This window comes from Abrus precatorius, unplaced genomic scaffold (assembly GCF_003935025.1).
Source record: "Abrus precatorius isolate BTA unplaced genomic scaffold, Abrus_2018 Scaffold1, whole genome shotgun sequence".
Taxonomy (NCBI): Eukaryota; Viridiplantae; Streptophyta; class Magnoliopsida; order Fabales; family Fabaceae; genus Abrus; species Abrus precatorius.
The window spans coordinates 6,148,694-6,163,946 of record NW_020874291.1 but is presented as its reverse complement, the minus strand read 5'-3'; the positions used below and the strand labels follow the sequence as shown (position 1 = coordinate 6,163,946).

General features: G+C 35.0%; 1 protein-coding gene across 1 annotated transcript; it reads left to right on the top strand.

The window, feature by feature from the left end:
* The first annotated feature begins 4,859 nt into the window (after positions 1–4,859).
* On the top strand, positions 4,860–13,691 carry LOC113855305 (probable disease resistance protein At4g27220). The gene is made up of 8 exons (XM_027486895.1): positions 4,860–4,916; positions 7,729–10,468; positions 10,656–10,861; positions 11,337–11,568; positions 11,880–12,058; positions 12,249–12,437; positions 12,546–13,021; positions 13,098–13,691. Exons 1-7 carry the CDS (start codon positions 4,860–4,862, stop codon positions 12,645–12,647), a joined length of 3,705 nt encoding a protein of 1,234 aa, XP_027342696.1. The 3' UTR covers positions 12,648–13,021; positions 13,098–13,691.
* Positions 13,692–15,253: the final 1,562 nt, after the last annotated feature.

Below are 15,253 nucleotides of genomic sequence, written 5' to 3'. Positions count from 1 at the left end.
AGACACAAACATTAGTGTCTCTGTTTCTAGTGCTCAGGGACGGTATCCAAACGCTACCATATTGTTTCAAGAAAATTTTATGGATTTACTTTTAAAATAAGATAGCTCCCTTCTTTCAAGATTAATAAACATAATTAGGTAGAACCTAAGGTTCAAGAGTAACTCCCTTTACCTGAAAATGGATCTCAAGAACTAAGTTTTTCATGGGCTCTAGAGAGAAACTCCACGTCTCGACCAAAAATACTACCCAAGGACTAGAGTTCTTCTTAACATCACAAGGTAGATTACTATTAAGAAAAGAGAGAACAGAGAAATAGTGACGAGATTCAAGGGATAAACTTTGGAAATTCAAGTGAAATAGACATTTGAGCTCAGAATCGAGGGAGATCCAGAGTTGTTGGAGGTTTTCTCTAGGAAGAGTAAAGGAGAGAACGAAGAGAATGGAGATTGAAAGATGATTTGGTTAAAAATGAAGTTTTTTAGGATGAAAGTTCTTTAAATATTTTTCAAACTTGCGACTTTCTTGCTACAGCGAGCAGCTCTCGCTATAGCAAAAAAAATCCAATAGTATTATTTCTTTGTTGTATGTTATTCTAGTTACAACGAGAGATCCTCGCTACAGTGAAAAATTCTAGCTACAGCGAGAATGCTATTGGGTCATCCTTATCCACTTCTCGCTAAAACGAGTGTATCACCTAATTTCAACTATATTCTATCTTGTTAAGACAAAATGAAGTTCTCTAAAAACAAACGCCAATGCTTATAAACGCATAACTCCGTAGGGTAAGTAATGAACACATTCATTCAACATCTTTAAACATTGTCATAAAAGAACCATCTTCACTTTCTCGTGTCTCACTCAACGTCAATACAACTCAAAGAGCTCTCACAACAGAATCGTTTCCCTGTACCATTAACATCATCTCAATCTTTGATCATTCAATCAAATTGAAATCAATAACCTTCATGATCAAAATTTATTTATATCTTTTTTATACGGTACAACACATAATTCTCTATATCCATTCATATCATCATCAATATCTAAACTAATTTATCATTTAAAACAAAATCTCATACTTGAACGACAAAAGCATGCATATAGATATCGTATAACTTAAAAACTGAGAAGAAAATCATTCATTTGAAAGGAGTGAACAAAATATTCCAAAACCAATGAGTCCAAAGTGAATACAGCAACAAAATAAAAACCCTTAAAAGTATGGTATCTCAAAAAGATAAAGGTAATGTCTTATAAGCAGTATCAACCCATGACTACACAACAGAAATCTACACATAAAATTTCAATAGAAGGGAATCCTCACTAGGGTCGAATTCCATTCCATCAAAGTTGGGAGAGTAATCCGCTAGCTGAGGACGAGGAGAAGGCGGCAAGGCATCCGGGTCACTATCAATCCAGTCAATGGTGGGTGGTGGTGAACGAGAGGTGGGTAGAGGGGGTGGTGAAGGGCATCGTGTAGAAGGTCCAACTTCACTAGTAGGGGGCACAGGAATTCTCAGAGAATGGCGAGGTACGGGCCGGATGGAAGACTCAACAATTCCAATGTCTTTCCACTCGGGTGTAGAAGAAGAACTGGGGCAAGAAGTAGGTTCTGGGTCGAGACTCATGAGGGCTTTACCTTTGTCAAGGGTGTTGGCAGGTTCAGAGGGAGATACTTGATGTGGTGGAGAAGAAGGGGGTGAATGAATGATAATACTCCTCTCAGGTGGCAGAGGTACAAAGATGTTGACAAAGAGGTAGTCACTCCAGTAGGGCTTCCAGCCATCCTCAGCGATGGGTCCCAAGTTCATAGTAATCATCCCTTGATACATGAGATGGCGCATCGTTGGATCATACGTCCATGCCTTCTTCCCTCCAGAGTCCGTCCCCCAAATCATTGCTTATGTGGATCCATCTGTCATACAATCATGCAACCATACAAGAGAAGACAACATAGAGAAATACGAAAGAAAGGGTGAGTCCAACATGGCAGTCCACTAATAATTGATTAAACAAGGTAATTGGAATTAACCAAAAAGGAAACAAAGAATCAAAATTTCAGAAAAAGCATATATTCTCATATTACATATCAAAACCATGAAATCAATATGACAGAAACACTGAAAAATCAATTAATATATGAATTATAACACATGTCACTCTTAATATTACCACTTCCTTAATTTCCAGCATTCCTCTAGTCAAGGCGATCGAAGACCCTCATTCCCTACAAGCACACATTATACATGATTACCCAGGGATACTCCTTTCCCAATTTCATCTTTGTTCCTCAGGAATGAGTTCTTCCACGATCATCGGTAATGCTTGGTCGCGTCAGGATTAGTGAAGGTTTGATGGTGACGTGTCCCGGCCACGGTAAGCTATTCTGCGCCATTGGGGTAACCCCCCTTCACTACCCCTAAGGTCCTGCTCTTGAACCTGAACACTCCACATTCCCCAGTTGTGTCAAACTGTGGCCTTGACTCCCCTTTTTCTCCACCTTATGCATATGAATAATTTAGTAATGACATCCACACTTCATCATTTTTGGATTACACATTTCAATCACAGAGGAGAGATTATGCATCACAAAATCTAAATCATACTCTAAGACACACAAACACATAGAAAAAGGCAGCCATGTACACACACAATCTAAGAAGCAAATGAGAAAGAAGAGGAAATAGAAATAACTACCACAACTTTAGTGAAAGATCAGAATGAAAGATGTATTTTCTAAACGAGTATTATTGGAAACATTACAAGAATAGTTGTGGGTTTAGTTCTACATGCAACTAAAATTTTAAGTTAACAATTCAATAAAATCTAGGACTAATTGGTAAAACAATTAATTCACAATTCAAAGTTAGCGACGGGGATTTGAGTTTAAAAGAAAATGGTTCATTGGCTCTCATCAAGGTAAAAACCAAAAAGGAAAATAATTCTTTCTTCAATTTTTTACTCAAAAAGATGTAGACAGAAAGAAATCAAGTGGTTTTATAAAAGAATGATATGAAAAGAGGTAGAATAATAAAAACCGAGAAGAAAGCATGCAATCCACACGAGAACACAACATGCAATAGCATACCATTTCAAAGTCATCATTTTTATTTCATATAAAGGCAAGAACAATCAACGATCATGAGAATATCACTAAATTAGCGACATGCAAGAATCACTCACTCACAATCACGCCTATTCAAGTTACAGGAGTGTCATTCTTAAAATGTTATTCAAATAGAATGATTTGGAGATGAAGAGAAACCACTTGCATGTGAACTTTTAACAAAAATCAGAAATGAGGATGAGGGAGAAGAAGGCACACACCACATTCAACAATACACAGCCAAGAACACACATTCACATGCAAGCAAGAAGTCCCCTTACCTTGCTTGGAATGAGAATGAGAAAGGAGTAGAAAGCTTGGCCTTGACGCTTGCAGGGACTCGTCCACAATGTGACTCCTTGGTGGTGGTATGATTGTTTGAGAGAGGTGGAAGTGCAGGTGGCGCAAATGGTTCCTTTGTGTCCACTTGGCTCCCTTGAGAGGTGAGATTGAGAAGACATTCACGAGAGAAAGGAAAAGTGGAAGGCACAAGAGTGAGAGAGAATAGTTTCAAGAGAGATAGGTTACGGTGAGCTTGAGAGGATTTTTGGAAAAAAGGAATGAAAAGGGCACATAGGAGTAAGTAAAGTCCATATATAGTGTGAGCAAAATGCTCGTCTCTTTCCATTTTCAGTGGACGTGATGGTTGAGGGCTGCACACGAGGGGTCAGGGTTAGAGTACTTGGAAGGACGTGGCTCTTGGTCTTTCCTCTGGAAGGGTTGCGCCTCCTTGGAGTCTTCGTGCATATAAAACATCCCATAATGAGCAATAAATGCAGTGGGGTGGAACAAGGCAAAAATTAACTACACCCACACGTTTCCATAATGTGTCAGCCTCGATATGGGTGGGTAATTAAGGCAGGATAGCCGTTTGAATCAATTTAAGGAGGGAATAATAATCCTTTCATATTCCAAGCATCTGAATGGTTGTGACTCTTAGTTTACTTGTGAAAGGGTGGCGCCTCCTTTGTGGCCGTTTGCACACAAAAGTCCCTATAAAGAGTAGTAATTGCAACGAAATTAAGGAAAGAAATATGCAATTAATGTTGGGCACGGTTTCTAGGATTAAATGCCCTAGGTGATAATTTCCAATATTGATTGGATTGCCCATTAAATGTAGGCCAGCAGTTTGAATCGTTTGAGGAGGGAATGGGGCATGCATCCCTTCATTTTCTCAGGGAATAAAATGTAAGTGGGAGGCAAAAATTTAAATGTGTTTAGTGGTGATTTAAATGAGGTAATGGAAAGGTTTCTCGTATAAGTGCAAAAGGCATGGGAAACTTCCTCAATTAATGACTATGAAGTTAATGCTAATTTATGGTGAATGGTCAGCCCCAATTAAATGCATGAGAATACGAAAATTCTGCACTTAAAGAGAAGAATAAAGGCTTCATTCTTTACTGCATCATCAATGAGGGAATTTTAAATAATTGCCACATGAGGTATGGTGGTTTATGGTGGGATGGCTATATTTAATTAGGGTAACTAGGATAATGGAATTTGCATTAAGTGCAATTTTTATGGTTAGAATCTAGGCCATTAAGGTCGATTCTCTCTCTTTATCCCCCTAGGCACGAAATGGGGATTCAGTTGCCACATTTAAAAAGGGAAAACTTCAAACAGTTAAGATGTCTCTTGAGTTCCCTTAGCTGCACGTGGAACATAGTGTGAAAGGAGTTGCTTCAAAATAATGGGATCATTTGGTGCGCATGGTGATAGGGGAAAAATGAAAAGGCTCATGTATATTTGACTATGGCTAAATGGGTATTTAATGGTAGAGAAAGAGAGTCATTAACAACGGCTAGGAAGGTAAAAAGTCACACGAGTAACTCCTTTCTCAAATAAGGATAAATAATAAATAAAAAAAAACAATTATAATAGATTAGGGGAGTAATAATAATAATCATAATAACAATAGAGTAGGGTCCACTCATTATAATCACCAGATAATCTTTACTCTAAGGTTCGTCTTGCTATCCCTAGGGTTTTCAAAACATAATCCACTACATGACCATAATGACATACGTACAAAAAGCACATCTAGCATTTTCTCATTATCATAAAAGAAATATTATGCAGCAAGAAACACAAACCAATCGGATAGTCATAAAAAAAAATTATGAGCTAAAGTCAATTAATCACTCAAGATATTTTCATTTGTAGTAAGGGCCAAACTAGAATAAAAAAAAATGAAGTGAAGAAACACTATCTAAGACAATCCATAATGTGTAGACCGAAATTGAGGATGTCACAACGAGACTCTTTTATTATAGCGAGAGGGCTCCATAGAGCCTGATTCTGGATGACTTATCTCGCTATAGCGAGATTTCATACAGTTCACGTCAATTAAACACTCCTAAATTCAAACAACATGCACAAATAACTAATATAAATTGCAATACTAATAAATAACAAAATAAGAGTGTTACAACTCTTCCACCTTTTAGGAATTTTGTCCTCGAAATTCTCTTGTCACTAAACATATCAAAATCCCCCTTATGTACCTTCAAAGCTCTAGGGTTCTAGAACATTGGATTCTCAACTTGAAATTTCAACAACTTCCTGCATCAGTTGCTGCTACTCTTGCATGCCTTGTGAGATTCTTTCTCCTCTCTAATCATCTTAACCTGTTCATGGTGCTTATTATATTATCTGCTTTAACTCCTTTACTTAAGAAACGTATATTCTATATTTGAATTTGATGAGTTTGCTAATATTGCAATGTAACTCTAGATCTGTCATCACATCATCTTGCTCAAATATCTATTTCCTTATTATAGTTCAAATCTGCACTAGTAAATTGTTGATAATCCTTGAGGATTCCAAAAATAAACTCTTAGGCTGAATTGTATAGTTACTTCCTACTTAACATAGTAGCTACAATACATATTCCATCAAAAGGGTATAACCACTCAAAGTCACAATTCTTCAGAGACTTTACCAACTTACTTCATTGGTCATATAACTCTCCTTAATCGGGTAATTACTTCAATCTTTTGTCCCTTTGATATAGCAACTATAGATCTTCGATGCAAACACCACTGTCGGTAGTTCTAAATCGTATACTAGATCTTTTCCTTCACATGGCCATGCATGCCTAGTGCATAGAAATTTTTCTATACAATTACAGCTTGTACTACAATTCAAATTTCCCTTTCTTCTGATCAAACAAATCTAAAATCGATACCAACATCAATCATTTCTCTCGTTCTTTCTTTTAAATAAAACTTTTTTCCATTGAGCTAATTCAATTAGTCATGTCATCAGTCAAGAAAATTTCTAGATTATCCCAAAAGATCACTTGCTTTTAGCATCCTTACTCTATTAAGTTGATGATGATTTGCAAACATTCTCATGATATGATTCCCCCTCTTTCTCCGTAAAATATAAGTACTTCTCATGACGTCATACTTAGTTTCACAAACACTTTCTACCATGATCTCTTCATCCCAATTAACTACATTCTTGTACAATGAAAGATTTACCGAAATGTACTACTAATCCGTCAATAATATAGACATCACGATATTAATACCAAAATATATCACTAAATTTAAACAACATGCACAAATAACTAACATAGATGGCAATAATAATAAATAACAAAATAAGGGTGTTACAAAAGTAGCTACTAAAATAACTATTTCTAAAATTTAATTATACTAAGTAAATAGATCACAATAAAATCAATTCAAAAAATCAGTATAATATTATCTTACAATTCGTTTAACTATTTGATATTTTTAAACATTTATAGACAATTATGATTAGTCTTGAGTTTGTATGCATTGAATGGTGTTAACAATCATGCATAGAAATGCTAATGTAAATATTACGTTTCAAAGCACAGAATGAAAGTTCAAAACTATATAGTTTAGAGTGAATGTTGGAATAACCATTGTATCTTTACAAGTAATCCATATAAATACTCTCATTACATATCTTCATTATTACTGTGCTACTAGGTAGAATGTGATCCCACTTAAGGTTTAATGTAATCCCACTTAACGTTTGACGTTTAATGCTAATTTTAAACTAATATATTAATTTAATAAATAGAAAAAAATTAATATAATTTTATAAATATAAAAATAGATATTCATAAAAAATACAAATATTTATATAGGGTAACAAAAGAAAGTTAATAACAATTCTAATATCTAAATTTTAGAAGAAATTAACAAAATTGTAAACAAAAGATAAATTTGTTATAATTCAAACACCATTCTCATTCAATTTTAATCCTGAAGTATAATTTTTACTAACGTTTTATTTGTCAAATAATCGACTCTCATTTTACTCCCAGTACATACAGTGTTTCACATAATTTATTTCATATCTAACTTTTACATGATTTATTTCATATTTAACTTTTATATCAAAGAATTACATACATCATTATCATGTTAATAATGATTTATGACATCTATACATCAATTCATATAGAATAATGATTTATTATATGGCTTAGGTAATAATAATAATAATAATAAAAAGAGAATTATTTCACATCTTTAACCCTGACGTTTCCTTAACAAAGATGGAGCACATATTTTGGTTGGTTTCTAATTAATCATAGCATCTTCATGACTCTTTTGTTCAGGTTAACTAAACTGTACAGTGGACTAAATTGATGGACTTCCTTTGGGGATTTTTGTCTTCTATTTCAAGAGATTTGACGTGCGGAGTAGTGAATCAACTACGTTATCCTTGTTGCTTCAACAAATTTGTTGATGAACTTGAAAAAGAAGGCGACAATTTGATTGCCATAAGAAACACCGTCCAAGACCGTAAAGCACACGCCCAGAAACAAGCGAGAAAGTATACTGAAGTGGTTGAAAAGTGGCTGAATGATGCTAACCATAATGTAGAAAAAATGAATCAATTGCTAACAAAGGCAAGAACCAAAAAGACTTGCTGTTTTGGGCTTTGTTCAAATTGGATTTGGAGATACCAGTTAGGAAAGAAGTTAGCAAGTAAAAAAGAGGAGCTTAAAGAATGCACTGAAAAAGGTAGACCATATATACAAATTGAACGCACTGCTACGCTTGCTTCCAGTACGCTTGGTTTTCTCTCAGAAAATTGTTTGAATTTTGAGAGTAGAAAATCTGCTAATGAACAGTTGATGGAGGCACTGAAAAATGATCAGGTTGGCATCATTGGATTGTTTGGGATGGGTGGTTGTGGTAAAACCACTTTGGCAATGGAAGTTGGGAGGATAGCAGAAGCAGAACATCTCTTTGACAAAGTGCTCTTTGTGCCTGTCTCTAAAACGGTAGAAGTTCGAAGGATCCAAGAAAAAATTGCAAGCCAACTTCAGTATACATTTCCAGAAAATGAAGAAATTGAGAGAGCTCAACGCTTATCCGATAGATTAAAACAAGAAAAAAGGATTCTTGTGATTCTAGATGATGTGTGGCAGAGGCTTAATTTTAGAGCCATAGGGATTCCCTCTCATGAAGATCATAAAGGTTGTAAGGTTCTCATCACCACTAGATTTGAAAATGTTTGTCAAGGAATGAATTGTCAAAGAACAGTTCCATTACAAATATTGAGCAATGCCGAAGGGTGGATTCTTTTCCGACAGCAAGCAAATATACATGAAGAAGCTTCCATTCCCTTGAAATTGGCAAGAGACATCTCAGATGAATGCAAAGGATTGCCTGTTGCCATTGCAGCTGTGGCTGGCTCTTTGAAAGGCAAGGATGAAGCTGATTGGAAGGTAGCTTTGAATAGATTGAGAAATTCGATACCAGTGAACATCGAAGAAGGTTTGCAAAATCCTTACAAGTGCCTCCAATTAAGCTATGATTATTTGGACACTGAAGAAACCAAGTCACTCTTATTGTTGTGTTCTGCATACCCTGATGATTATGAAATACCAGTTGAGGAATTAATCAGATATGGTATAGGTCTAGGCTTAAGTGGAGAAGTTGGCTCATATGATGCAAAAAGGAATGAGGGAACTGCAGCTATAAAGAAGCTCATCAGTTCTTGTTTGTTGATAGCTGTTGATCCAGGGTATCATGTCAAAGTGCATGACTTAGTTCGTGATGTAGTCCAATGGATTGCGAAGCATGGGAATAAAGATGTGAATGAATACACTCCACCAAGATACCTATGGTGTGAGGAATTTCCAAATGAACTTGACTGTTCCAATCTTGAATTCATAAGGACAGAAACAAACGTGGAAGCATTGGATGAAATATTCAGAAGAATGAGAAAACTCAAAGTTTTGATTCTCGAATGCAAGTGGTCCCCGAAGCCAATGTCGATGATGTTATTCAAATCGTTGACAAATCTTCGTTATCTAGCCCTTCAAAACTGGGAATTACGGGACATCTCAATTGCAGAAGATAAATGGAATCTTGAAGGTCTTGCATTGATTAGGTGCTCATTCCCTAGATTGTTAGACGATGTTTCAGCTAAAGAATTGACAAACTTGAAATTGTTAGAGATAAAACGTTGTGGGATGGCATGGAGTTATTTTGAAGTGATCCTGAGACTACCACAACTGGAAGAATTGTACATCGTAGACAATAGAATAAATAGTGTTGTTTGCTCTGAAAACTCTGACAAGTTCGTTTTTCCCCAGAGACTGCAACGGTATGACATCCGATTTGGAGGAGACCATTTGGGTGCATCTATTTGCACTCTTGACCGAGCTTTGTTGGTATATGAATTTCACATGTTGAATGAAATTATCAAGGGCTTTGCCAGAAAAGCAGAGAATTTGCATCTGGATTGGATGATGGGATGTGAGAAAAATATCATCCCTGACATATTGGGAACAGAAAGAGGAAGCATGAATGGGTTGAAACAGCTTGCGGTGTCTTCTTGCAACCAAATAGAGTGCTTGGTTGAAAACAACAAGCAGGAGATAGGCAATGTCTTTTCCAATCTGATTTGCTTAGAAGTTGCAGCTATGGAGCAGCTAAGAACCCTATGTCACGGTCATTTGCCTTTCAGCGGGTCTTTTGAGAAATTAGAATGGCTGCATATATATTTATGCCCAAAACTAACTTGTTTATTTGCTCTAAATGAGGTACAATTGGAAGAATTAGAACTATCAAGATATGGTCAGAGTCAAAATGAATTCAAGCGCCAGCTTCCTCTGCAATTCAATTTCTTCCAAAATCTTAAAGGAGTTAGGGTAGATTCTTGTAGAGAATTGAAATACTTATTCTCAATCTGCATGGAAGGAGACTTATCTCAATTGAAAGAGTCAGAATTAGATGAAATCATGGAGGACGAGAAGCGTCAACTTTTTTCAAATCCTCATTTGGAATCTAATCAATATCAAAATTTGCGAGCAAGTACTCCTACTCCACCAACATCATCCTTTGCCACCAACCACCGAGGTACACTACATTATATATTATCTAAACATTTGTAAATAGTTTTTTATTTTTAATTAAAAGATTCGATATTTTGATTTTTAAATGTTTCTTCTCTACCCAGTATGATCTTGAAAAGAAATAAAATCTCATACAATTCTTATATTTATAAAATTAATTATTTATCTAAAACATTTCATGTTCGTTTCAGGATTATTCTCACTGTCATCGCTTCGAGTACTTCAAATATGCTCATGTCCAAAGTTGGGCTCTTTATTTACATCATCCATTGCTAAAACCTTGATCTCGTTAGAAATATTGGAATTAGTTGGATGTGATGAATTGAAAAACTTAATAGACATTGACCATGACCGGGAGAGTTGGGATGCTGTCTTCCCAAAATTGAAAGAGCTCACTGTATATTCCTGTGACCATCTGGAATATATGTTTGGTCCATGTCATCAGAGTATTCATATTCTTCTTCCATCGTTGGAAACTCTCAATCTTTGGGGTTTACCAAATTTTATCAAATTAAACTCTGTGTTACAGGCATCGCCATATTTAAAGGAGTTGAAAAATAGTTACGTGGATTCTGGCCATTCTTCCACTTTCCAAAATCTTAAAAGTGTATATAGTGGGATGTGAAAAATTGGAAGCAATCATTCCTGCATCTTTTTTAAGATACCTACCGGAATTGGAGATTCTGTCCATAATAAATTGCAAAGAATTAAAGCATGTCATTGAAGAGAACACCGAGAATCAGAATTTGTCAAATTTTCTATCGCCACATCCACAGCCATGCTTTCCAAAACTAAAAATGCTGCTTATTGAAAATTGCAACAAGTTGAAACGTTTCATCTCTGAATCTAAATCTGATCTTCCCAAACTACAGGTTCTAATCATCAAGAAAGCCTCTGAGTTAGAAGAACTGATCGGAAAAGGTGACGTGACAGGGAATGTGCAACTTAAGCTTCCAAAGCTGAATGCTTTGATATTTTGGAAATTGACAAAATTTCGCCAAGATATTGAATCACATGTTGAGATGGATCGTGTTGTCCATGATTGTCCAAATCTCTCGTTGACTTCAACTGCCATTCTTGAGGAGCTCTTGCCAAAAATGAAAGGTAAACTCTATTATTTGATAATGACATGGTAACATGGAGTCATCCACAAGTAAAAATTAATAACTTCTTGAGTTAGAAACAAATTCATTTTATAAAATGTAGTCATTCCACAGCTAAAATGTTTTCCTCATTTTGAAAATAATTTACATTTCCTCTCTACATAATACTTACAGGTTGATTACTTCTTTCAAATTTCTTGCCAAACACCTAAATAAAAATCATACTTTATCTTTTGTTGTGACAATATCAATTACCCAAATTAAAGTTGCATCTTCATTCAAGTTTCAACGTCAGTATATTTTTTGTTATAGATGATGTACAAAGAGAGTTTAATCTCTCAGACCAGATACTGCATTTCTTTTTTCCTACAAGTTCACCGCGTGAGGAGTTTACGTCGGGAGACACTGGCATTGAAGATCTGAGCGAAGCCTCTGTAGGAGATGACCCTAAATCTCGAAGAGCATCAGGAAGTGGGTCGCCTTCTTCACAAGTGAGTTATGCCAGCTGAATTCAAACACAAGGATAAGTATATCAAAATTAAATATCTTATATTATAAAATTATAGAAAAAACAAGATAATGACATGGTAGTTGATTCGTCAACAATATAGAAATAGCTAACGCAGTCATGTTTTTGTTTTACGCAATTACTCGTTAATTCTGATTTATTATTTTCAATAGAGGTCGGATCCTATGCCAGAAAACACTTCTCAACTTCAAATGAACCAAGAAGATCCAACAACATCCATTAATGAATTGCCTTCTGCCTCACACAAGTTCTTTGAATCAGAGAGAGAAAGAAAAAGAATACCACACTTGCAACAGTTGGATAAAAAATTGTCACCCATTTCCTCCCCAAACTTGATAGAGGTATATGCTTTTTTCTTTTAATCTTCAGAAAAACTCTATATTAGTAAATAGATATGGAGAAAATGGAAAGATAGATTATTGATTAACGTAGCTTTTGGCATTGTAAAGTGTATTAAGGAAGCAGAGACAATTGGAGAAGTTTTGGCACCAGGGAAACCAACAACAACTACTCCTGTGTACAAAGTACATTCGCATTTAAGTTTGGCTTAAACTAGATTTTTCGATAGAACGACTAATTCATTTCACGTTTGTTTAATATGTCAAATAGGAGTTGGTGGATGAAGGCACTGAACCTGGTTGCTTGGACCAAAAACATGCGCTTGGAGAAGCAATCGTAACAACTGAAAATGCTCAAACGACTGTCATAACGCATGTACATTATTATAAGACAGTGGTCCATCCAAAACTATAATTTTAAATTAAACATCTCAAACATTTTTTTTCCACTTGTGATGAGCAGAGTATTAAGGACGAAGGAAAGAAAGGCATCCAAGACGAGCAAGAATCGAATGGAGATAAAATAAAAACTTTGTCAACTGAGTCTATGGACAACGTTTCTAATGATAATGTTGGGGTTCTTCCAGGTCAGTGCTATCTTACTGTCTCTTTTCCATCGGGTATGCATATATGTCCCCCTTCAACTTTTAGAATCTTTTGCAGATACTTCGTTGATGATTGCAGAATTAGGAGCATATAAGCACCTTGTTGATCTTGATGATGCACAATTTGCTTTGCTGGCGGAGGGAATAACAGTGTATCCTAATCTTTGGAATATCCGTGAACAGATCAGTGAGCGCTTGAAAGCTTTGAAGTTGAAAACTTTAGTGGATATACTGGCATTCCTCAAAAACGAGAGTGCAGTCAGTGTTACTCCTCAGAAGGAAAAGGAGTTCTATATACTATGCAATGATGCTATTCAACTTGGATTTGAGAGGTCATGGATTGATGAAATGCGTGGACGAGTTGCAGAAAGGGACCCAAAGCTGAGCCATGCACAGGCACGAATCAGTGAGCTTCTTAATAGGCATGACGAATTGACTCGAGAACTTTGCATGATACAGAATGAACTCAAGAGTCTTAATGACTTTGTCGACCAGACAAAATGTTTCCATTTTTTGTGATTTGAAAGTCCTTCTGGTTGTGTGAATTTTATATCTGTCTTAATGACTGTTCTTTGGGCAAGAGATTTAACTCTGCTATGTAGCCTTCTGTGACAATTATTATTATTATTATCCATTGGCTGGAACAGTTTAGCTATTTCTTTTTGTTGTTCTATGGGCAAGCAATGTAACGTCACTATGGAGCCTCGTCACAGTTATTATTATTTTATTATTATTAATATTTTATTATGTTCGTGGAGTTTAGCAGAATCATGTTCTCACGTAACAATTCAGGTGACTCCTAGACTGGCTATAAAGGAAAAAAGTTGACATTCTGGAGAAAAATTTGTACTATTCTAAAGTTGTTTTACCTTCTCGAGGAAAAATTGATATATTGGCCCCAAAATCGTGATACCAATAATGAAATTCTTTTGAAAATTTTAATGAAATTCCAATTTTAAACCACACGAAACTAGAAATGAGTTGCTAGCCTAAGATACATCATGTTTCTCCATGCTTGTACATGATCAAAATAATTATATTGTTTGAGTTGATAATCAATTGTAAAACTCTTATATTGGAATAAAGGTTGTCCCCATTCCTATATAGTCAAACACAATTTTTTATGTTTTTGAATCTTTATAATGTGTTAATTCTATAGATAGAGTGTCTACTAGAATTAGCTCATAAAACTCATGTCTTTGTGGTGAAGACGTTGGTACAAAATAACATCTTGGAGGGAATATTGTTTTTGCAATTTCATTTTGTAGTAATGAGAACCATTCTAGTTCTTTGGGCATCATAGGGATACAATCTTCTTTTTCATGGTATTATTTTTCTGGATGAGTCGGATCATAAGAGTGTTTAGTAGTGTTTGTATTTGAGGATAATACTTGGAATTTATTAAAATTGGAAATTAATTTTGTTGGAGTAATGGGTTTTGGAAGTGGGATTTGTAGAGCTTGTAAAACAGTCATTACCTTTTTACCTTTGTCAGGTTTGTAAGAGTTGGTGGAAGGTTGGTTCTTTCTATTTAGGTAGAATGGGTCATTTTTGACATCTTTCTCTTATAGAAATTTTCTCTTAAGATGATTAAGTAAACAATTTTTATTTTCTTTTATATATTTAATTTCAAAATCAAAGTTTGATAATAAAGCTTGTCATATAGTAAAAATACGTTTTGAAATTAAATTTTTAATGTCCTTTTGTAAAACTTGTAGAGCTGTTTTCCAATCTATCTTTATTAAAAATCTTTTATTAAAAAGATCATCTTGAAATTTTTGTAAACATAGTAAATAATATTTCTTTTAACTATAGAATTTTTTTGTTGTACAAAATGTCAGATCCCTGAATGATATCTAACTATTTGTTCTTTGGTATCTCCTTGAAGGATATTTGTTTTAAAACTCCCCCATATCCTAACTTTGAAGCATCAGCTTCAATAATCAAAGAGGCCTCAAGATGTGGGATTCCTAAGCACAAAAGAGTTTTTACTAGGTTTTTATTTTCTTTATTGTATTAGTCATTTCTTCATTCTAAGTTACTGAATTTTTTCTTAATCTTTGTAAAGTAGAGCACATATTGTTCTTATGTTAGGAATAAAATCTGCAATGTAATTTAAACATCCTAGAAATCTACATCCTAGAAATTTTTGTAATTGAGTTTTATCTTTTATTTGATGTGGAAATTTATTGAAAAATTCTAATGATCTCTGAA